We start from the raw sequence: 25654 nt of genomic DNA on the forward strand, positions 1-25654 counted from the left end.
AGCTCCATCACCTCTCTTTCTCTTTCTGTCACCTCCATCACCTCTCTTTCTCTTTCTCTTTCTCTTTCTCTCAGCCCCATCACCTCTCTTTCTCTTTCGCTTTCTGTCACCTCCATCACCTCTCTTTCTCTTTCTCTTTCTCTCAGCCCCATCACCTCTCTTTCTCTTTCGCTTTCTGTCACCTCCATCACCTCTCTTTCTCTTTCTGTCACCTCCATCACCTCTCTTTCTATTTCTCTTTCTGTCACCTCCATCACCTCTCTTTCTCTTTCTCTTTCTCTCAGCTCCATCACCTCTCTTTCTCTTTCTCTTTCTGTCACCTACATCACCTTTCTTTCTCTTTCTCTTTCTGTCACCTCCATCACCTCTCTTTCTCTTTCTCTTTCTGTCACCTCCATCACCTCTCTTTCTCTTTCTCTTTCTGTCACCTCCATCACCTCTCTTTCTCTTTCTCTTTCTGTCACCTCCATCACCTTTCTTTCTCTCTCTCTTTCTCTCACCTCCATCACCTTTCTTTCTCTCTCTCTTTCTCTCACCTCCATCACCTCTCTTTCTCTTTCGCTTTCTGTCACCTCCATCACCTCTCTTTCTCTTTCTCTCAGCCCCATCACCTCTCTTTCTCTTTTGCTTTCTGTCACCTCCATCACCTCTCTTTCTCTTTCTCTCAGCCCCATCACCTCTCTTTCTCTTTCGCTTTCTGTCACCTCCATCACCTCTCTTTCTCTTTCTCTCAGCCCCATCACCTCTCTTTCTCTTTTGCTTTCTGTCACCTCCATCACCTCTCTTTCTCTTTCTCTCAGCCCCATCACCTCTCTTTCTCTTTCGCTTTCTGTCACCTCCATCACCTCTCTTTCTCTTTCTCTCAGCCCCATCACCTCTCTTTCTCTTTCGCTTTCTGTCACCTCCATCACCTCTCTTTCTCTTTCTGTCACCTCCATCACCTCTCTTTCTCTTTCTCTTTCTCTCACCTCCATCACCTCTCTTTCTCTTTCTCTTTCTCCTTCTCTCAGCTCCATCACCTCTCTTTCTCTTTCTCTTTCTCTTTCTCTCACCTCCATCACCTCTCTTTCTCTTTCTCTTTCTCTTTCTCTTTCTGTCACCTCATCACCTCTCTTTCTCTTTCTGTCACCTCCATCACCTTTCTTTCTCTTTCTCTTTCTGTCACCTCCATCACCTTTCTTTCTCTTTCTCTTTCTGTCACCTCCATCACCTTTCTTTCTCTCTCTCTTTCTCTCACCTCCATCACCTTTCTTTCTCTCTCTCTTTCTCTCACCTCCATCACCTCTCTTTCTCTTTCTCTTTCTGTCACCTCCATCACCTCTCTTTCTCTTTCGCTTTCTGTCACCTCCATCACCTCTCTTTCTCTTTCTCTCACCTCCATCACCTCTCTTTCTCTTTCTGTCACCTCCATCACCTCTCTCTCTCTCTCTCGCTCTCTCTCTCTCTCTCTGTGCGCATGAGTGAGCGTGAGTGATCGTGAGTGAGTGACCTACGGAGCGAGTGAGTTTCTAACTTTTCTACTTTCTATGTGTTAAGTGTTTTGTTTGTGTTGACTGTGTTGTATTGTTTGTTGTAGTGTGTTTGTTCGGTAGCTGTTGACAGTCGGGCATCATGCCTGTTGTCAGCAGTCAGGTGGAGCTGGAGAAGCTGACACGCAGACATGCGGTGAAGGTTTCACCAAACGTCGGCTGTTCAGTGGAGGAGGCCAGCTATGCTGTTGGAGAGGTTGTTGGGTTTGAAAGTATAAAATCTGCCTCTCGGATGAACAGCGCTATTGTCATCTTCCTAGATGACATTAGTAAAGTCGAGAAGGTTGTTGAGAGTGGTATCGTGGTTCATGATTCATTTACACCTGTTCTCCCGCTGGTGAATCCAGCAAAGAAAATCATGATATCTAACGCACCTCCGTTTATTAAAAATGAGGAGTTGGCCAGAGAGCTGTCGCGCTACGGGCAGCTAGTGTCTCCCATTAAAATGGTTCTTCTGGGGTGCAAGTCACCAAAGTTAAAACATGTGGTGTGTCATAGAAGACAGGTCTTTATGATCCCCAAAGACAACACGGCGGATCTAAACCTGACCTTCAATTTCAAAGTTGACAACTTCAGCTACATTGTGTTTGCAACATCTGAAACCATGAAATGTTTTGGCTGTGGGGATGAGGGACATGTGGTTCGCTCCTGCCCTGAGGCCAGAGAGCGGGCCGGGTCGGCACCGGCCGACCGAGTCAGCTGACTCGGTCGGCGGTGCCGGCTCGGCCGGCAGGCGTCGGGCGGGCTGACCGACCGCCCGAACGGGCCGCTGTGCGGCCCGCGGGCGAGTCGGTCGCGCCTGACGCACCGCGGCCTGTGTTGGAGCCGGATGAGCTTTTAGCCAAACAGTCTGCAGAGAAGGAGTCAGAGGCTGACACACAGGACAGAGAGCAGGTTGTCAAACAACAAGATGAAAGTGACAGACAGGTCCAGACTAAAGTAAACTCTGAGGGGGGAAAAGAGCAGGTACAGAACGAAGGGTGCAGTCAAAATGTTGAAGATGAAGTGATGGCTGGAAACATGTGTGAAGTTTCACAACCCAAGACGAATAAAAGGAAAAAACAGTGCTGATAAAGAGCAGAGCAGTGCCAAGAACAAGAAAACACTGGAGGAAGCGTCAGATGATGAGTGTGAGTGGACACATTCACAAGAGGGTGAGATGATTTTTTATCCTCTTGAGAAAATTAAAAGGTTTCTCTCTCAGACTAAAGGGCAGAGGGCCGTTAAAACAGAAAGCTTCTTCCCTGACCTCAGAGGTTTTGTCAGGTCTGTGGCAGAGCTGCGGAAAGACGAAGACTCTTTCACTGACCAGGAAATCTACCGTCTCAGGAAAATAGTGACAAAAGCCAAAGCCCAGCTTATTGATGATGATGACTAAACCTCTATACATACTAGTCATATGTGTCCTTGTTGCATCGGTATTTATTTTCTTTTCAATGAATGATTTAAACATAGGCTCTATAAATATTAATAGAGCGAGAACTGATATAAAAAGAGCATCTCTCATCAAACTGATGGAATTAAAACATCTAGATGTAATTTTTGCTCAAGAAACTCACAGCGACAGTGTAAATGAACTTGACTGGAAGAAGGAGTGGCCGGGGGAAGTCTTTCTCAGTCATAAAACCTCTAACAGTGGCGGGGTGGCTGTGCTTTTCTCAAAGAGCTTTACTCCCTTCTCTCATGAGGTGGAAGAAATAATGCATGGCCATATTTTAAAGGTCAAAGTACAGTAGGAACAGGTAAAAATGATTTTTGTGAACGTTTACGCTCCAGTCTTGAGCACTGAGAGATTGATTTTTTAAAATGTTTTGTGTGATGCCATTGAAAAGTGTTCGGATGATTTTTTGTTTCTGGGGGGTGATTTTAACTGCACAGAAAATGCAAAGCTGGACAGAAATCACCTGGAGCCTCATCAGGCCTCTTCAGTCAGACTCAGACAGATGATTGAGACGTGTGAGTTAAAGGATGTGTGGAGAGGTATTAACAGGACTGACAGGAAGTACACCTGGAGCCACTCCAGAGACAGTCGCATATCGCTGGCCAGACTCGATCGCTTTTATTGTTTTAAGCATCATTTTAATATTTTTAAAAGGTGTCAAATCGTTCCTATTGGTCTATCTGATCATTGTCTGGTTCAGTGTACATTCCACATTCAAAACGTTAAGCTCCATAGCGCTTATTGGCATTTTAACACTAGTCTTTTAAATGACAAGTCTTTTAGAGAGGCTTTTAATTTTTTATGGTTTTCACATCAGGAAAATAAATCTGGGTTCTCTTCAGTGCAGCGGTGGTGGGACTTTGGAAAAAGTCTCATCAAACAGTTTTGTCAGCAGTATACTCGCAATGTCACAAAGCACATCACCAGGTCTCTTCAGGACCTGGAGATAGAAGTAGTGGAACTACAGAGTTTAGTAGATTCTACCAGAAGTCAAGGGCACATTGAAGCCCTTAAATCTAAAAAGGCTGCTCTAGCCAACCTGTTGGGCATTACAGCACAGGGGGCTCTGATCCGCTCACGGTTCATGAATGTATCTCAAATGGATTCTCCCTCGCAGTTCTTCTTTGGGCTAGAGCGTAAGAATGGTCAAAGAAAGATCATCCACTCTCTGCGCTCTGAAGACGGATCTACAATAACAGGAACCCCTGACATCCGCAGATATGCCACCGGCTTCTATAGAGAGCTTTTCAAGAAAGAGTATGTGGAAGATTTGCCGCTGGCTGAATCTGTTTATACTGGACTCCCTCGGGTGAATGCTGACACTAACACAGTGTTAGATACAGAACTGTCTCTCGATGAACTCTACACTGCTGCAATGAGCCTCAGGAATGGTAAAGCTCCTGGCATCGATGGACTGCCTGTCGAATTCTACAAATCTTTTTGGTCAGTGGTTGGTAGAGATCTGCTGGAGGTGTTCCAGGACAGTCTGTGCAAAGGACAGCTGCCATTGAGCTGCAGGAGGGCAGTCATCACTTTGTTGCCGAAAAAGGGAGACCTACAAGATCTGAAGAACTGGAGGCCGGTCTCTCTGCTGTGTGGAGACTATAAGATCCTCTCCAAAGCTCTGGCTTCCAGACTCAGAGAGGTGATGAGTGAGGTCATCCATGTTGACCAGACCTACTATGTGCCTGGCAGGTTAATAAGTGATAATATCACTTTTATTAGGCATATTTTGGATGTCTCTGGCTCATTGGGTGTTGATGCTGGTCTTATTTCCATAGATCAGGAAAAGGCTTTTGACCGGGTTGAACATCAGTATCTATGGCAGACGCTGAAAGCTTTTGGGTTCAGCCCAGGTTTTATTGCCAAGATCCAGGCGATGTATTGTGATATTGCGAGTATACTCAAAGTTAATGGTGGCTTGGCCGCACCTTTTGTTGTCCAGAGGGGGGTACGGCAGGGATGCTCTCTTTCTGGGATGTTGTATTCCCTTGCCATCGAACCGCTGCTAAACAAGCTGAGGAAAGAGCTCTCAGGTGTCTGTTTTCCAGGTTGCACATCAGCTGTTAAGTTATCCGCATATGCAGACGACGTTGTGATTATCATCAATAAACAGAGAGATATTCATATTTTAGAGGAAAATGTAGGTTTTTTTAAGAAAATCTCCTCGGCCAACGTCAACTGGAAAAAGAGTGAAGCTGTGCTGATTGGGAAAAAGACTTTGAACACCTTGGCTCTACCAGGAGGGCTCACATGGAAGACCGTGGGACTGAAGTACTTGGGGGTGTTCTTGGGTGAAGAATCCATGTTGGTAAAGAACTGGGAGAACACCTTGGAGAAAATAGAAGGCAGGCTTAAGAAATGGAAGTGGCTTCTTCCGAGCATGTCCTATAGAGGGCGCACGCTGGTCATCAACAATCTAGTGTCCTCTTCTCTATGGCACAGACTGGCGTGTGTGGACCCGCCCCCTAGTTTGCTCTCCAGGATTCAAACTGTCCTGGTAAACTTCTTTTGGGATAAACTGCACTGGATTCCTCAGGCTGTTTTGTTTCTCCCAAAGGAAGAAGGGGGACAAGGACTTATTCATTTACCAAGTAGAGGCGCTGCTTTCCGCCTCCATTTTATCCAGAGACTGCTGTTTGGCCCTAAAGACTTGGTATGGAGGCCGCTGGCACACAAGGTCCTAGAACAGCTTGGTGGTCTGGGACTGCAGGACTCGTTGTTTCTAATGGATTTACAAACTTTGAAACTTCAGACTATACCACCTTTCTACCGTGGAGTCTTCACAGTGTGGAAAACACTGGTGAAGGAGAGATCGGAGCACAGCGACTCCCTCTACTGGCTGTTGAGGGAGCCAGTGGTATACGGAGGACGTTTGGACGCCCCCTGCTGGGCAGGATCAGCAGTGACAGAACTGTTCTGCAGAGCAGGGATTTTAACTCTTGGATCTGTGGTGGATATTGCTGGACCTAATTTGAACAATGCAGCTGCACTGGCAGCACGCCTGGGAATATGTTCAGTGAGGGTCATCAAGCAGCTCCTTGGACAATGGAAAAAATGTCTGACGGGACATGAGTGCGTCCTGTTAGAGGACTACTGTAACGGTGTCATTGTGCCAAATGCTGATGATCCTTTTCCTCCCTTAGGTGTTCATCCCAGGTTTGGTAACTGTACTGGTTTTTTCCTAGATGACAACAGTTGTACTCCGCTAAATCTAGAAGAGGCCAAAGGCAAAGCTCTGTACAGAATGATGGTAAAGTGTCTAAACAAAAACAAGCTACATGATCGTGTTGACACAACTTGGCGAGGTCACCTGCACTTGCGAGGTGATGTCAGACCTGCCTGGAGAGGCTTATACAAGCCTCCTTTAACAAAGAGGGCAGCCGACCTACAGTGGAGGATCTTACATGGGGCAGTAGCAGTCAATGCTTTCCTGTCTGTTATGAACAGAAGTGTAAGTGATGTATGTCCTTTCTGTGTTCATAGAGAAACTGTGTTCCACTGTTTCTCAGAGTGTGTGCGCCTGCTGCCGTTCAGCGTTTCCGCTAGAAAAAATTCGTACCGGTCAACGTGACCGGCAGGGTTTCAATTTACCGGACAAATGTTTGAAATTCCGGTCAATCAAAATTTATTGATCTTAAAGTGATAAATGATATGCATTTTATATATATGTATACATTTGTCTATAAAATAATGATAACAAAGCATGACAATTTGGAATTCATTTTATTGAGTGCCGTCTACCTGACAATTACAATAAGCTAAATAGGCCTAAAATTCTAAAAAAAAAAAATAGCCTAAGTGTTGTACAAGCCTGCCCATAACAGAGAAACTGAAGTCCAGATAAAACAATTTCTAAACATAAAACAGTAGGCTATCTGGACTGGCTCTTCTTTTTCTTTTCTTTTTTTAACGCGGCGTGCCGCTGAAATAATAGGTAATAAAAAGTCCGCCACTTTGTAAAAAACAAAGAACAAAACAACTCTCGGCTACTCCCTTAACTTCTCTCTCTCTCTGTCTATTTCACTTCTTGCGCATTTTCGCGCGTGTAAAATGTTCTGCAGCTGCTGAAAAATCAAAGGTGTTCAAGGTCTCCGCACAGCTGGAGATTCTCATCAGCCGCGTCACCTTGCTCTCCCCCAGACGACTTCGCTGAGCCGTCTTTATTCGGTTCTGCAGAGAGAAGCCTCGCTCTGCAGGCACACTGGAGACAGGGATGACGCCAGCTATTTTTGCCAGTTTAGCCCACTCAGGGTAGATGTCTTCAAAATCCCGGATCAGAACTTCACAGCCTTTTCTGAAGTCCAAGCCTCCGTACCCACGGAGCGCTGACATGACAGCAATGCCATCCCTCTTAACATTTGTGCCATCGATGAGAGGGGCTGCTGCAGCCGACTCGTCCTCACGTGAGATTTCTCTCCCAAAATGACCAATGATGGTCTCGATGGCTGGCTCCGCATACTCCGAAAGCTTTGAGCAAAAGGACGGAGCAATAATTAATCAGTGGTTTTCTTTCTCTGTAGGCGATTGAAACGTCAATAAAAAATAAAAAAAACTTTAAAAAAAAATAAATAAGCCGATATATGCTATGGCATTTTATTTTTAATAGCTACACTCCTCTTTTGTCATACAGCCTGTTGATTATTATTATTTTTGTTATGATGATGATGATTAGATCGTGTATAAAGGTATTTCAGTTAATCACATTAGCTTTAACTTACCACTCGTTCTCTGTGGGTATCGGAAGGGGTTCAGGAGGACATCAAAGCAGTTCAGTAGATCCAGTGAATTCTGAGGGAACCGGTTGTGTAGCGCATCTATTAAATGTTTGATGTAGTCTGCTCTGGTCTTTTTGAAAACCTGCACGGCCCGGTCACTTGCGTGTGTCATTTGGACATCCGTGTACATGTTGTGTACACACTCCGCCTCAAACCGCTCCTCTTCTGGACCTGGCGCATCTCGTAATTGTGTTAGTGCCGCAACTGATGCGTTAACCATTGGTCTGATTGTGGCCAGATTTACATCTTCTTTCTGGAAAACCATATTCAGTTTGGTCATCACAGGTAACACATCAGACAGTGTGTGGGTCAAGGCGATGAAGCTGTATTGCTGGATTTGACCCAGGATGCCTTGGGCTTGGGCACTTCCTCCTACTGCCTCTTCATTTAGCTCCATCACTAGAGCAGGCCAGTTACTTTTCATGCTTTCCACTGCCTTGTGCAACGATAACCAGCGGACAGCACAGGGCTGCTTTAGGCTTGTCATGTCTTCATCACTGAGCGCTGCTGTCAGTTTACGGAGGCGATTGGTCCTGCTAGCTGAGTGCTTGTAAAAGGAGTACACAGACGAAACTGTGCGCTTGTAGGCCCCTATCTGGTCCACAGACTTTGCAGCATCTTGCGCGGCCAGTGCCACTCGGTGTGCAACACAGTGCACCTGAATGGAAAACGCGCTCTCTCTCCTCAGAAGAGCACCGACTCCAGCACGTTTCCCCATCATTACACTAGCTCCGTCTGAGCCCAGGCCGATGACACGGGACAGTTCCACATCCCTCTCGCGCAGCACCTCAACCAGTTTGTTGAATATGCACTGTGCGTCCCCGGAGTGCACATCATAATTCCCCAGCAAACGTGTTTCAACCTTCCCTTTTTCTTCCAGTTTGACATAAATAATCAGTTTCTTGTCCACGGTAATATTTACCGTCTCGTCAATAATAACTCCAATGAAGTCACTCCCCTTTAGCTTTTCATCCAACTGCTTCATCACAACACTTTCTAGTGCCTTTTCCATGTCATCCACGGAGTCGCTGTGCCGGTAAATGCCATCACGCGTGACAAAATCTGGAGCCTTAACCGCTCCCAGTAGCTGAGTCAATCCCTCATACTGGTGACACGCGACGTCATTTTTGGCCATATAAAAGACAACTTGTAGCTGAGAGCACAGCTTCTTGTTATTTTTTTCCACAGCCTTCTCACATTGTGCTTCCATTGTTTTTTGCTGTGACAATAAGCTGACCGCAACGATGTGATCATTGCACTGACTGTGCTCAACGAGAGATGAATTTCTCATATTTGTTGATCCTCTCGTAAATCCATTCTTCTTGGCTGACTTCTCGCATTGTGAGCAAAACATTTTTTCATTTCCATCCACAACTTCATACCTCAGCCAGGGATATTTCTCTCTCCATTCAGGCCGGAACAATCGAGATTTTTTTTTCTTCTCAGCGGGAGGCTCATCACCTGCCGCCGCCTCCGTGATTTCAGCCTCATCCGTCTCCTTTGAACGAACGTTTTGTTTCAGAAAATAGTTTTTTAAGTTAGCCTGCTTCGACATTTCTCCTGTCCCTCTCGTTTTCCCGCTCACGTTGTTGTTTTTATTGTAGGTACTGCGCGCTTTGCAAGACTGAATAAACCAGTGCTACAAATTTTGTTCCGCATGAAAATAGAAAAATGTTCGTTCCACACATCGCGGGCACTTCGTGTGTGTGTGTGTGTGTGTGTGTGTCTGTCTGTTTTTATTATTGTTATTATTATTATTTTTATGTATATATATATATATATATATATATATATATATATATATATATATATATAAATATATATATATATATATATATATATATATATATATATATATATTTATGAGGGAATATTTTCACCGGTCATTTTGACCGGCGGGGTTTGAAAATACCGGACTTCGGCAAATTTTAACGGTCAAAGTCCGGTAATTACCGGACAACGGAAACCTTGCTGCCGTTGTTCAGGTTGTTGGAGAGCTTGTTCAGCAAAGTGGGGGAGATTTTCTCCAGGCAAATGTTCATTTGTGGCTTTAAGTACAGCAAGAAAGCCAAACATAAAAGTCAACTTTTAAACTTCATGTTGGGACAAGCAAAGATGGCTGTTTATGTGAGCAGGAAGAGGAAGATCGATGACGCAGTAGATATTGAGCTAACACTGTTGTTCAGGAGGATGGTCAAAGCCAGAATAATGATTGATTTTAATTATTACAGAGAGATGAAGGATGTGGATCAGTTCAGCCTGATGTGGGCTCATGCTGATGTTTTGTGCTCTGTGAAGGAAAGTCAGCTGTTTTTCTCTGAGGAGTTGGTGTGATTTTTTAAAGAAAACTATTTATATATTGATTTGTCTTTGTTTTTCTGACTATAATCATATTTATTTGTAAATAGTCGTGTTTAAAGAGTGACAGAATAAAGTTATTCTTAAAAATCAAAATCTCACCTCCATCACCTTTCTTTCTCTTTCTGTCACCTCCATCACCTCTCTTTCTCTTTCTCTCAGCGTCATCACCTCTCTTTCTCTTTCTCTCACCTCCATCACCTCTCTTTCTCTTTCTCTCACCTCCATCACCTCTCTTTCTCTTTCTGTCACCTCCATCACCTTTCTTTCTCTTTCTCTTAGCTCCATCACCTCTCTTTCTCTTTCTCTTTCTGTCACCTCCATCACCTCTCTTTCTCTTTCTCTCACCTCCATCACCTCTCTTTCTCTTTCTCTTTCTGTCACCTCCATCACCTCTCTTTCTCTTTCTGTCACCTCCATCACCTCTCTTTCTCTTTCTCTCAGCCCCATCACCTCTCTTTCTCTTTCGCTTTCTGTCACCTCCATCACCTCTCTTTCTCTTTCTGTCACCTCCATCACCTCTCTTTCTCTTTCTCTCAGCCCCATCACCTCTCTTTCTCTTTCTTTCACCTCCATCACCTCTCTTTCTCTTTCTCTCACCTCCATCACCTCTCTTTCTCTTTCTCTCAGCCCCATCACATTTCTTTCGCTTTCTGTCACCTCCATCACCTCTCTTTCTCTTTCTCTCAGCTCCATCACCTCTCTTTCTCTTTCGCTTTCTGTCACCTCCATCACCTCTCTTTCTCTTTCTGTCACCTCCATTACCTCTCTTTCTCTTTCGCTTTCTGTCACCTCCATCACCTCTCTTTCTCTTTCTCTTTCTCTCAGCTCCATCACCTCTTTCTCTTTCTCTCAGCTCCATCACCTCTCTTTCTCTTTCTCTCAGCTCCATCACCTCTCTTTCTCTTTCTCTTTCTCTCAGCTCCATCACCTCTCTTTCTCTTTCTCTCTCTCTCAGCTCCATCACCTCTCTTTCTCTTTCTCTCACCTCCATCACCTCTCTTTCTCTTTCTCTTTCTGTCACCTCCATCACCTTTCTTTCTCTCTCTCTTTCTCTCACCTCCATCACCTTTCTTTCTCTTTCTGTCACCTCCATCACCCCTCTTTCTCTTTCTCTCACCTCCATCACCTCTCTTTCTCTTTCTCTTTCTGTCACCTCCATCACCTCTCTTTCTCTTTCTCTTTCTCTCACCTCCATCACCTCTCTTTCTCTTTCTCTCAGCCCCATCACCTCTCTTTCTCTTTCGCTTTCTGTCACCTCCATCACCTCTCTTTCTCTTTCTCTTTCTCTCAGCCCCATCACCTCTCTTTCTCTTTCTCTTTCTGTCACCTCCATCACCTCTCTTTCTCTTTCTCTCAGCTCCATCACCTCTCTTTCTCTTTCTCTCAGCTCCATCACCTCTCTTTCTCTTTCTCTTTCTCTCAGCTCCATCACCTCTCTTTCTCTTTCTCTCTCTCTCAGCTCCATCACCTCTCTTTCTCTTTCTCTCAGCTCCATCACCTCTCTTTCTCTTTCGCTTTCTGTCACCTCCATCACCTCTCTTTCTCTTTCTGTCACCTCCATTACCTCTCTTTCTCTTTCGCTTTCTGTCACCTCCATCACCTCTCTTTCTCTTTCTCTTTCTCTCAGCTCCATCACCTCTTTCTCTTTCTCTCAGCTCCATCACCTCTCTTTCTCTTTCTCTCAGCTCCATCACCTCTCTTTCTCTTTCTCTTTCTCTCAGCTCCATCACCTCTCTTTCTCTTTCTCTCTCTCTCAGCTCCATCACCTCTCTTTCTCTTTCTCTCACCTCCATCACCTCTCTTTCTCTTTCTCTTTCTGTCACCTCCATCACCTTTCTTTCTCTCTCTCTTTCTCTCACCTCCATCACCTTTCTTTCTCTTTCTGTCACCTCCATCACCCCTCTTTCTCTTTCTCTCACCTCCATCACCTCTCTTTCTCTTTCTCTTTCTGTCACCTCCATCACCTCTCTTTCTCTTTCTCTTTCTCTCACCTCCATCACCTCTCTTTCTCTTTCTCTCAGCCCCATCACCTCTCTTTCTCTTTCGCTTTCTGTCACCTCCATCACCTCTCTTTCTCTTTCTCTTTCTCTCAGCCCCATCACCTCTCTTTCTCTTTCTCTTTCTGTCACCTCCATCACCTCTCTTTCTCTTTCTCTCAGCCCCATCACCTCTCTTTCTCTTTCGCTTTCTTTCAGCTCCATCACCTCTCTTTCTCTTTCTCTCACCTCCATCACCTCTCTTTCTCTTTCTCTCAGCTCCATCACCTCTCTTTCTCTTTCTCTTTCTGTCACCTCCATCACCTTTCTTTCTCTTTCTCTTTCTGTCACCTCCATCACCTCTCTTTCTCTTTCTGTCACCTCCATCACCTCTCTTTCTCTTTCTCTTTCTCTTTCTGTCACCTCCATCACCTTTCTTTCTCTCTCTCTTTCTCTCACCTCCATCACCTTTCTTTCTCTCACCTCCATCACCTCTTTCTCTTTCTCTCAGCCCCATCACCTCTCTTTCTCTTTCGCTTTCTGTCACCTCCATCACCTCTCTTTCTCTTTCTCTTTCTCTCAGCCCCATCACCTCTCTTTCTCTTTCGCTTTCTGTCACCTCCATCACCTCTCTTTCTCTTTCTCTTTCTCTCAGCTCCATCACCTCTCTTTCTCTTTCGCTTTCTGTCACCTCCATCACCTCTTTCTCTTTCTCTCAGCTCCATCACCTCTCTTTCTCTTTCGCTTTCTGTCACCTCCATCACCTCTCTTTCTCTTTCTCTCACCTCCATCACCTCTCTTTCTCTTTTCATTTTCATCTGTCAGTGAATAAAGTAAACACATGGTCAACTGATAGGCTATTTACATGCTACCAAAGTCTGCTAGAATTAAGTCATGAAAATACCAAGGCTAGCTACTGGGCAGAGTTTACACAGATGACGCAATCCAAGGATGAAAAAGCACCAACATTTCCATAACGACACATTTTTACACCACTCGTTGTAACAGTCAGTAAATTTGCATTTGTTTTTGTAACTTTATTACCATACCTGTTTTAACTGATGCTGTACAGATACTGGTCTTCTTCAAAACTGAGTTAATAAGTACGTCTCTGCCTCTCCTTTGGCAAACACACTGACCTGACGCCAGCTGGACTGACTGATTAAAATATACATTTATGAAAATATTTGATCAAACCAGGACTGTCAACATTCTTTTTAGATTTAATACTTATTTCATATCATACATACATGCAAAACACGTTCGGCCCACCGCCTGTTATTGGTGAGTGGATTTTAAGAAACTTTGGTTGAGTCTAACGTTACACCAGCCATGGTTCTGAAGTATTTACGGACATTTGGACATTTTCATAGTTTATTAGTCTATGGTTGGGAGGGATGACTTACAAATACTCTGGTGTCTCTGTCCGTATTGAAAACATCACTGGTATTGATCTGTTATTCTTTTCCTCTTTCGTTCTTGCCTTTAGGTAGGTTCATGGTTGGTTTGCTTTTGCAGCACCACCCATCGTCAGTTGATAAAGGTAACAAAGTAATACTTTGTTTCACTGACCGCAGCATTTAATTCGGAGGCTACTAAAATGATTCTCTCCATGTATGTAGGCTTATAAATCACTGTTATTCCGGTGCCACTGGTCAGATGATAAAATCGGTTATTTTAGCGCAGTACAATATTTTTGCATATTTCAAGTAGAGTTATGTTTAGGTAATTATTGGACAACTTTTATGACGGTGACCTCAATGCTGGGTACGGCCATGACTATCAACAATCTCTACCTGCATCAGAAACTAAGGAAAAACACAAGCAGCTAAAGCTGACCAATCAGTGATCTTCTGGTCTCTGGACAACTCTCAATGGACCACTGACCTGCAAGGTACTGGTAACATGATAAATGGTGGCAGACTGGCAGACTGGCAGACAGACGGACAGACAGACTGACAGACAGACAGACAGACAGCTTAGACTGATAATGGTTGATAGCAATGTGGACATATATGTCCAAAAAAAATGTATACCCTTTTGAAAAACAGAATATATTTTCCCTTACACAAATAGTGTGGAGAATTAAAGTTTTGTCTGTAAGGATTTACCCCCATAACTAACTATTTCTCACAAAGACCCCAGAGGATATTAAAACATACATCACACAGACACAGCGCACTCAAAGCTTTCTAGACCAATGAACATTAAAAACATTAAAAAAATTTTTGAACATGCAGACATACATCCCAAAAATCCAACAGACCGCCTGGATTGGCACTCAAGTGTGTGTAGAGTTAGAATCTCATCATCATAAATCAATATGCCAACCAAGGAGCAGCATTTATGAGCAACCCAGGGAAAGAAGATGAAACACACACACACGCACATTCACACCACAGACCACAGTGTGGCTGCAGGGGATTTCATCTGCAGCATGTGTCACCTCAAAAATAAGCATTGGAGCTGAGAGCCATCAGACCACAACCACAGTTTCCCTTTTAACTGCCATTAGAAGGTCAGTTCCAGCATGTCCACTCAATAGCCTTTCTGTCTGTGTGCCTCAGCTGGCTGTGGACACATCCACTCATGCCAAGCCAACCTCCGCCAGGCAATCCGTCATATTTTTTTTAGCAGTTATTTATAAGTAAATGACATTTTAAAGGGCTCTCTGTCTCTGCTACTGATTGGTTTGTCAGTGTATTTATTATTGATCATAGTCTGATTGGCTTTCAAAATATGATGACTTGATGGACTTAATTGGTCGAAATGGCAGTCTGGGTGAGGTACAGAGATTCAGTCCACTTGAAACTCTTTGAGCAAGAAAGTCAATTAACTTCAGGCAGGATTATCTCCATGTGACCACTAACGACATCACATGACATTAGCACAAAATGTGTTTTAAAACTAGGTTCCCCACACAAGACAATGGTGCTGCTGTCAAGACTGGAGTAAAAATTTAAAAGAGGGAGGGAAGAGAAAATGTAATACTGAGATAATGAATCACCTGACCTACACGAGACAAAGGCCAAAAACTAATAATCATAACTAATTAACTTGCTTTTTGCGGTGGCATGTAAAGTGCTTTCAGGTTAGCATGGCAAAGATTTTTCAAACATATAGTCAAACTCAGTAGTATCACGTTCAATCATAAGACTAAGGTAAAACTTACATTTACAGTGGTGCAAAGGCTTAACACAAAAAAACACACAGGAGACAATTCTTCCAGTAGCATGTGTGAACATTATTACAGCTGACTTGTGTTGTTGGCATAGACAGTACAGTAGTAAATCTACATAGTTTTTGAAAACACTGAACAATTGAATTGGAGAGTTTATTCCAAGTAGTGTCACAATATTAAAGATAAGATCTGGTTTATTACAACTTTGGTCTTTGATAGTTTAGACAGTGGCTCTCAACCTTTTTTGTCTCTGTCTGACAACAGAAAGGAACTGTCATCAGAGCTGCAAGAGCTTAGTTATATAACCTGGGCCCAATCATAGCTTTTTTTAATACTTGGTTCCTTTCAGCCCTCTAAAGTAATTATTTTTTGTGCACACGTATATGAACACTCGGACCCCTCTGAAGCAAACCGTTCTCAGACATCCTTGGGAAGTGGTCGAAGTATGGCTCGCCACATTGTGGTTAACTTAACCTGTGCATTGTGAACATCGTGCTCAAGCTTTGCTTCACCCTTTCCCATTGTATTTTAGCCCTCTAGGCTTGCTATAGACAACACTGGGACACTTGAAAAAACAAACACAAAACCATGTCCGCCAATGCTAGTAAGGCATATGTACGAAAAGTAGTTTGGTCCCAGGAAGAAATCACTGCTCTTCGTCAGATATGGAGCAAAAAATACATTAAATGGCAATTGTCGGTTCATATGAAAGTGATAGGCTTCAATAGAACTGCACTGTAGGGCCATGTCAAGACAAACAAAAAACTACCCGATAGATGCAATAACATGAGAAAAAAAAGAGGAACTTCAGCTCTTGTTCCAAGTAAAAATACCAACATTCCAAATTGGTAAAGGTCTAAGCTCCAGAGGAAATAAAGTGTGAACAGAACAGAACAGAACAGTCTTTTTCTATTGGTCCACTTCAAGAGGACTGAGTTTGGTTCATTTTGAAAGGACTATATGAAAACACCTTTAGAAACAATTAAGTGAGCCCACAGAGATGCAGTCGAGTCAACTCTCTGCTCTCTGTGACAGTAGACACCCTGAGTGCGACTTGTTGTCATGTGCTAACAGACTTTATACGAATCATTAACTGAGGCTGCTTTGCTAGAGGCAGCTGATAAAAGGGATTCAGGAACTTTCACATTACTGGCACAACACACACACACACACACACACACACACTTTGATTGTGTCTTATTGCTGTCCGCAGCTACAAGGTTTGAGAAAAAAGCAGGTCCGTTTCACTACTTTGATACTGTCTTTCTCAATGTTACATCATTCTGAGGGGTGAACGTCGTATTTAGCAGAAACTAATTAGGTTGGCTTAATCAAAAATTAACATTAAAAAAACACCCCAACATTTCCTAACATTTGCTGTTCTGTCCTATAAATATGGTGTTTTCAGACATTAAAAGCCCATTTATTCCTGACTATTATATCTGGATATAATCATGGACCTTTGCATTTACACATGGTAATAATTAAGATTCTCTTCATCTTCATTCTTTTGTGATTGGATCTCAATATGCACATTAGGAAAACATTGCTGGCAGACTTGTCAAACAAAAATGGTACATCTCATGTCGAACACACTTGAGGGACCACTACCAGTACGACAAGCTAAGTATTACTCATTTAATCAATTAGTCGACAGAAAATTAATCAACAATTTAGACAACTGATTGACTGTTCAATTTTCCACTGTATTTACTTGGGGTTTTTTTTCATATAATTCTTCAGTCAAAGCCCTACCTGCTAACTGGGTGTCACAAATACTGACACTTAGAAGATAATCAAAGCCAGTCAGGACCAGTTGAAACCACTATGGCGCCCGAGGCAAAAATGACTAGAGACATTTGTGACATTGTCACCACAGTTATAGCATTTGCACAATGACCTAATACTGCAACAACATGTGGTTTTCTGTATCCAGAAAAGATACAAAGGTACACATACTGTTTTGTATGTTTTGTTCTTACAGTTTTTGAAGTAAAAACTGAAAATGATTACACTCTCTGTTGGCTGTCTTGTTGGGCCTTGTGGCCTGAAAAATTATAAACTTATTCAACTGGGCCCGGCCTGACATCTTTGTTTTAACTACAGATTCCAGTCAAAGGAATCAACTAGGTCTCCTACAAAACACTTTGCTTTGTGTGTGTGTGTGTGTGTGTGTGTGTGTGTGTGCGCGCGCACGCATCTGTGTGTGTTTAATAAGGAAGTGATGACAAAGTTGGTCTGACATTTCAGTCTTCTATTAATGTTTTCATATGTGAGTTATCACAGCTTTGTGACGTGACTGATCTTTTTGGCCTCTCTTCAGTAAAAAGTGCCAGAAAGAGAACTGCCTGATCTGTAACAAACAAACAGCCTGGATGAAAATATCAATGAAGCTCAACACTTCCTGTAAAAGCATTTCACATTAACAATCTATAAGTAGCTCAGTAGGCAGGTCCCGTTCCTTGTCATGAAGGCTTTTAATGTGAAATATTTGAAGGAAGTTTTGTGGTGAGCAACTTAACATCAAACAAGAGAAGTGAAGAATAAAAACTTTTAGAAAAGTCAGTATATGACTCTGCTGTTGTACAGTACAAGTTCCTTCCATTACAAAAAATACATATCCTCCTGATGTTGATGACAACGAATCTGCAGGAATGAGTTGTATGGGGATAGAATACTGACATAAACCGCGCACGCGCAATGAGACTTGCGCGCACGCAATTGGGATCCGCAAGCGCATTTTTTTTTCCCGAGCGCTTTCAAAGCACTCGAGAGCTATTTTGTATCCTGCATCTCTGCCCCCTCGAGCAATATTGTAGCCTGCGAAGAGAAAAACAGCTCGAGCGTGCGCAGAGTCCGCTCGCAATACTTTCCCCTGCTCGCACGAGTGCAGACTGCTCGTTCGCGAATCTCTCCTGTCTTAAATATACCTTATTAAAACCAGGCCGTAGCGATCTCTAATTGAGCCGCGGCCGTGCTAACGGGAGCTAACCCGGCTCCATTGACTTGTGTGTTAAGCAGCTCGCGGGCTATCATTAGCGTCACGTCATTGGCAACACAGCAGACTTATAAATAGGCTACATGTGTACAGACCTGCTGCAGTACTTAGAAAACATAACGCTACACAGTATGAGTATTAACTATACGGTTGGTTCAGAAGTGTCAGAATGCTACAGTAATGCTGGTGATGATATCATGTTTTTGTGTACATAAACACAATTTGGGATTGTGGATTAAGATACTCATACACCTTCTACTTTCAGAGTCACTCACAGCCATGGACCACTCAGCTACAACAGGGCGAGTGCTGGAAATCCTTGGAAATGCTTTAATTGTATTGATACATTTAAGGTTTTCAAGTAATTGGAGTTTGAATAAAGTGCTTGAAACTGCTAAAAATTGTAATAGCATTACTTTCATGGTATATACCTTGGTCAGTGACACAATTAGAAACATGTTTTCATCCTAATTTCTCTCCCGTATATAGAAGGCTCTCACTTAACATAATTATGGTCATTTATAAAAGGATCTGATTTGATGAAGTAAAATAATCAGTGTGTACACAAACACTTACTGAAATACATTGCTGCATGTTTTAAAATCACATTCAAGCTATATCCAAACATTTTAAAAGTGCATTATTAGAGACGGAGACGGAAGAGGCATGCTGGTGATGAGGATGCCTATAAAAAGCTCCTCAAAATGGAGACCGAGAGGGCGGTCAAACAAATTGAACTGGCCAACGAACAAATAAAGCTGACGCTGCTTCAGCAAAGAAAAAACGGAATTGAAAATAAAGCTATTGGAGAAACAGCTCACTTCTGACCTCTGAGATGGGTTAGGTCCTGTTTTAGTTAGTGGCCACATTATTTGAAATGTCTTTGTTTTGTTGGAATTAAACTTTGTTTGGATCCTGCATTCCTGTTGTCTTTCTCTGATGTTTTGGTACATGCAAGTTACAATGTTTGGTGAACTAGAATTTGAGAAATAGGTCTGTAATTGTTACTTTTATTTACAGCAGTTTCAGAAAGTGTGGTCAAAAATATTTTACTATGCTTTAAATTTCTTACAATTACTTTATTTGTTAAAAGTAAAACACTAACACTTTAGATAAAGTGTAATAAACATCTTGAGTAACAATATCTAGGAGAAGTGGAGCTGAGACTTTGTCAATCCAAGTCAAATCCACCTCTGAGGTGTGATTCAAGTGATCCTGAAATTTTGGTATCAAGTTGATCCAGACATCTGCCTTGCGTTCTGAAATACCCAAATCCAGCCTTTTATCTGGATTCAAGGGAGGATTGGATTACCAGAGCTGAATCCTGATCTTCAGGATCAGGATTATCTGGATCTGTGTTGAAATACCCAGTTTTCAGATCAGATCTAGATTTAATCCAATCCGACCAGGATAATCCTGTCAGATCACTTTTGAAATACTGGGCCCTGGTGTCACATAGTCGCACTTCTTCATTTCTCACCATGAGAATGTTCAAGGTGTTCACATGCCATAGTGTCATGGTTTCTGTCAAAATAAAGAGATCTCCTGTATGTGCCTGTTAAGGACACTCTTGGAGGATTTAGGCTACATAAAGCGACTGTAAGAGCCCTGTTAAATGTTTCAGAGTCCATCTGCTCTGGAAAGCAAAGCAGCAAGAGACATTAATTTATAGAAGGGAAGTAATTCCTTTCACATTGTTAAAGCCCTATAGAAAGAGTGCTTCATGCATTGGGCACTGTTTAGCTAGTGCACACACAATGTCATCCTCAACCTTTGTGCAGCCTCAGTGCGAGGCTGTGGCATACAGCAGAACAACAACAGGCCTCAGCAGTGCAGACAGCCTGAGGACTCCAGGCGACTCATCCAAGCAGAATGTCTCCAAACAAGGTTTCTGCATTTTGGTAGGGATCATTTGTATGATATTTGTCAGCCGAGAGGCTTTCTTAACCTGACTTATGTGGATGTATCCAAAGCTGTGCAGAGACGTCGCCTTATTAACCGCACAGCAATGCCAGATGGATCTCTTTACTGCTCTGTGCTGCTTTATTGAATCAAACAGAAGAAAAAAAAATCTCCATATTACAGAAATTATAAGGAGAAGAATGGGTGCATTCAATATGTGTGTGTGTGTGTGTGTGTGTGTGTGTGTGTGCGCGCGCGCGCGTGTGTGTGTGTGACTAAACCCAATAACCCTTCGACACAACATACAGAGGCTTAATTTTCAGCGTTGCATAGAAAATGCTCTGAGAGCAATTTGCATTTGTCAAGCCTTTTTTTCAGATAGTGAAGAGTAGAAAATTACCTCGCTCTCCTCATCAAAGCACACAGAACTCTACTGGAATGCAATATGAGACGAAAACTACTCTCAGTGCCAACACCTACTGACAGCACTTTTATAGCACTAAACTCCCACCCATTTTTTCTTCTTTTTAACGTGCCCATTAGAGAATGAAGGTAATAGCTCTAACTGCGAAATCTAAACCATCTATTGAGTTAATACAGAAGCCCTAAACGCTCATGGGTCCAACATATTATTTCCTCCATTTTCCTGTGATAACGACTTAAATTCTATTTGTTTTCTTGAGATCACAAGTTGTTTATGTCATTATCACGACATAACAATTGTGGTTTTCCCAAGATAATGAGATCATGAATCATGAGAAAACTACTTCATAAGCTTCATATGAGTGGAGCATTAAATACATACTGCTTTGTGGGGTGGGTTTTGGGAATTTAAAAGCAAACCACATGAACTTGCTACATTTGTTAAGATGCCCTGTATGGATGCTGGCATGGCACTGCTGATCTGATAGACATTAAGCTTTAACAAATAAGAGGGAACAATCTTTTCTTGTGATAATGGATTAATTTATCTCATTATCTCGGGATAACAAAGCTTGGTTTCAAAGTGTAGCAACTGATTTGAGTATCCATTATTAATGGCAAAAGTTCATTAAAAGCTAATGTGATTTGCTTTAAAATCAAAACCAAAACCAACCCCATAGAGTAGTGTGTATTACCAATCTTACAAAATAATTTTCTCATGATTAATATTCTCATTATCTTGGGAAAACCACAATTTTGTGATAATGACATAAACAAAGAAAATTAACTTGTGATCTCGAGAAAACAAATAAAATTTAACTCATTACCTCCTTATCAAAACAGAGGAAATATTATGTTTGACCCATGACCATTAAGGGCTTCTGTACGTTAAAGCAATTCTAGTCTCCTCCTATTTTTTAACCACTGACTGTTTGAGTCTTGATTTAGAAAGATCTATATATTTTTTTTTTATGTAGCAAACTAGGTCAAATTTAAAATATACAAAAACAAAAAGAAGAACAGCAGCGGATCACCGGTCCTGCTTTTGATTTCGAAACTGAAAGCTCACTGTGATCAATTTTTTTTTCTAAATCCAAATTGTGACACCCTTTGTACACACTGATTTAGAACACTTGCGGCCAACACACATTTAGCAAATTATAATCTGTCTGCACCTTGAAAGTCAGGAAAAGTGAGGTCTAAGGAATAAATAAATAAGCTACATGGTAGGAAGAATTTATTTAGCTCATTGTTGTAGTCAGGTGTATCTGCACAGTCTGTGACATTTCAGATATTATAGTCATCAGTGCAAAAAAAGTCCCCTCTGCTGTGGGGCGGACAGTTCTGGCCTCCAGGTTGTCCATTAATTCCTGATAATGGCAAGAACCCCTCATGTCCTCTTTGAATTCTGTTGCACTGAAATTAAAGCGTATTCCTCCTTAGCCATCGTGGTGGGAAAAACACAGGAAGCAGAACTGCTGACACTTAATTTCTGCTACCTGCAGTACACTGCCAAGGAGTAACTGGAGCATGCATCAGTTAGCACATACAGTCGGCTGTGGGGAAGGCGATGGAGGTAACAGAGCCTATGGTCCTCCACCTGTTACTCAACCTGTAGCTTCTCACCCACTCTGTTGCACTGAGGCAACACCATCTGCCGTTCACACCAACATTAAACACCTACATGGGGCCGCAAGCGTGTGTGTTCGTGCACAAACTATATTGTGTTTTCTTTAAATACATCGACTGTCTCTGACATGATATCTCTGTTCCTTTAAAACCTTAAAGGGACAGTTGTAAAATAGTAAAGAAAAGGCTCTCCCACCATCAAAAGTCTAAAAAAAACCTGCAAGCAATACTGAAAATAGGTTTAAACACAGTGGACAGTGGACAGCAATAGACATTGACTAAATTTAAGCAATTTTCAATTTTTAACCAATTCAACCAATCTTCCAAAGGTTCCTGGGAAGTGCTCCAAAAAGAAGGCTTAGAAAAGCTTTATTTATTTTGAAAGGAGGTAGTCCAACAAAAAGAATCAGGATTCAACATTAAAGAATAGAACATAATGATGTTAAGAAGACACTGATGTTCACAGCACATTAATCACAAACAATGAAGAATTAAATACTTCGGCCTATACACAAAATAACAAGTGAGCTAAGTAAGTATGAACTCAGTACCACGACCTCGTCTGTGAGCTAAACATCTGTAATCATGTCTTTGTGCAGCCCAGTGTACCACTAAAGTGTGTATTTGACCCACCTATCCACTAGAGGAAAGCGTGTGAGTTTGCCTTACCTAGGCATGAAATGTACACACATGTATGAAGGTGCAGTACCAGCAGGGGAGACAGTAGCCATTGGTGATTGTTTTTAAGCGAGCGATTATTTTAAGTCAAACTATGAGCTTTTTCTAAACCTTACCAAGTAAGGTTTTGGTGCCTTTATTTTGAAAGTGTAATGAACATTTCAGTCGTTACCTCCACCAAGGAGGTTATGGTTTTACCCAAGTCTGATTGTTGGTCGGTTGGTTTGTCAGCAGGATTACTCAAAAACTACTGAACAGATTTCCAGGAAACCTAGATGGAGGATGGGTCTCAGCCCAGAGTAGACCTAATTAACAGGTTCAGATAAAGAGACTTTATCTGAGAGAGGAATTTTTTCTCACTTTCTTTAACATTGCAAGACAGGGCGTGTCCCTTGATTTCTCTGGGAATAATGCATGGATCATGCTAAACAAACAATTAAAAATTATTTAGGTGAAGCAATGATACAGGGCTATAGAGTTTGATTTTGAATGAGGCTGACTGAATTAAAGGGGAATGTGGGGCTCTACTGAGTGCCATTCTAGTTAATTCATTTATTATTGCTAACTTGAACGAGAATGACAACGACAATTGAATAAGAATGTGTTGTTTTACCAGGTAGGCGAGGCCAAATACGACAGTGACACGGAGGACCTGTGGGTTTATCACATGGTTTAGTGTGATAGCGGATAGATTACATTTAGGGTTTGAGTCCTGTGTCAACAATGCCAATTTCCTTTGTACCATAAGTGCTGAAAAACAATGCAAGAAAAAAAAGTTAACATAAGAATTTCGATTCAAATCATCCTAAATTCTAAAAAGATTCACATATTTTGATGTAACATTAATAATATTATAATTATGGAATGTAAAAAGGTGGAACATCTTTTAGTTTATCTTCAAAAAAGGCACAGGTGTTCTGGCACACTTTGGATTTATAGACTTCATAATTAGCACTGCATGACAATCAGTGACCCTCATGAAGACCGGTTAGCTTAACTCTCAGTTCAGTCAGGAAAACACTCGTCATATGTTTTACCATTTATTGCAACAAATGGAGTACAGTTATGCTTGGCGCTGACGGCGCCGCTCTTAAAATGCTCCCTGAATTGACCAAGCAGCATGCTAAGCCAAAACAGGGAGCATGATGCAGAAAATCCCCCAGGGTATACAAGTTTGAGCCATAAGGAAGACAATAAGTATACTGATATAATACTGTATTTTAACCTTGGGCCCTGATAGGACTGTAAATGGACCATGGCCTTGTGGTGAGAATAGCTGTGATTGGTGTGAGACTGATTGGTAACAATGATTTGATCGGCAGGCTGTCAGCTGATTACAGTTTGGGCGAGTGACTTCTGTCCTGCAAGAACTAACACAAAGCTTCATTTATGTTTCATTTGCAGCTTAGTGGGCAAATGACTGGAGTCAAGAATCGATTTTGAGTGTAATTCTGACACCAATCAAATCTGATTGATAGATTGCCAAAGATTCCCACCTCTGCAACATTACATCAAACAAAAACATAACTTTGTAACAACAGAAAGAAATCACTTTTTCATACTTTTTGGACCTGATGCCCCAAGCTCTGATAAAACAAAGAGTGATGTTCATCATGTCTTTTGTATTGACTGTGTTTTGGTAAAAGTCTCTTGCGTCTGTGCGACAATTCTGACCGCTGTCACTGTGTTAAAATCACCTCACAGTTACTGAGTTACTGTCAGAGAAGCAACATGCGTATGTGTTTAAAGCACTGTGTGATGACACGATTCACTGCCTTTCACATTATGTGAAATGTGTACATACACTGGATTAGTGACAGCTGACATCAGTGTTCCCATTTGGACTGTTTTCTTTATGTCAAAACAAACATGTAGGTAAATAAACCACATAGAGGCAGTGAGTGATGCCATTTCACTTAAAAATATCATCAATTTTACAAATGCATACTGATCCAGCAACAGCAGAGAGCGTGGGACTGACCTGGTCGTCGTATCTGTAGGTTAGAAACTGATCTTCTGTGGCATCCTCCATGAAGCTGCCCTGAGGTGAGAGGGCAAACTCTGGCAGAAACACTGCACTCTGGGGCTGACTCTCTGCACACTGACAACACAAAAACATACGCGCACGCACGCACACACACACACACACACACACACACACACACACAGTTTCAAAGAATCAGATGAATCAGTATCCAGGCAAAGTGCATGGGCATGACATTAAATTCAGATCATTATCATGCAACAAATCTGTAACACACACAAACACAAACACACACACACACACACACACACACACACACACACACACACACACACACTGTATATTGGGTAATAAATGTGATCTCAGGCACTCCCAGGTTAATTTAGTAAGCTAAAACCTGGACCTCGCTGGTGTTTTCTAAACAGAGGCTGTGAAATCATCTCCCCAAACAGGCCAGGCACCCCACCCTTCTCCACCCCTCCTCCTACTCAACTCACAGAGAGGAAAAGCTGCGCTCCAACATGACAAAGCCCTCTGCTGATCCTTTATACATTCTGCTCCATTTGAATATATTCAATTCATTTCAGGTCATTTTTACACAGCAGTCAGAATGTCCAATGCTGGATTTTTGGATGATCAGCATAATCCAAAGGCAGGGAGGGGAAGAGTGACTATTAAACTGACAGGGATTCAGACTGTGCTGGACACTGAGACTGGATAGGAATAACTGGCATCTGGCATTTCGAGGGATCCCCAGAGAAAGACACAGTGTGT

General features: G+C 42.2%; 1 protein-coding gene across 1 annotated transcript in view; it reads right to left on the reverse strand.

Moving 5' to 3' along the window:
* The window catches only part of LOC140995090 (ADAMTS-like protein 3), a 332910-nt gene extending 307923 nt beyond the window's left edge, over positions 1-24987 (reverse strand). Inside the window, exon 1 of the mRNA XM_073465011.1 lies at positions 24878-24987. Within this exon, the coding sequence (XP_073321112.1) occupies positions 24878-24928 (51 nt within the window). The 5' untranslated portion in view covers positions 24929-24987. The remainder of the gene's footprint in view (positions 1-24877) is intronic.
* Positions 24988-25654: the final 667 nt, after the last annotated feature.

This window comes from Pagrus major, chromosome 4 (genome assembly GCF_040436345.1).
Source record: "Pagrus major chromosome 4, Pma_NU_1.0".
In the NCBI taxonomy this organism is placed as follows: domain Eukaryota; kingdom Metazoa; phylum Chordata; class Actinopteri; order Spariformes; family Sparidae; genus Pagrus; species Pagrus major.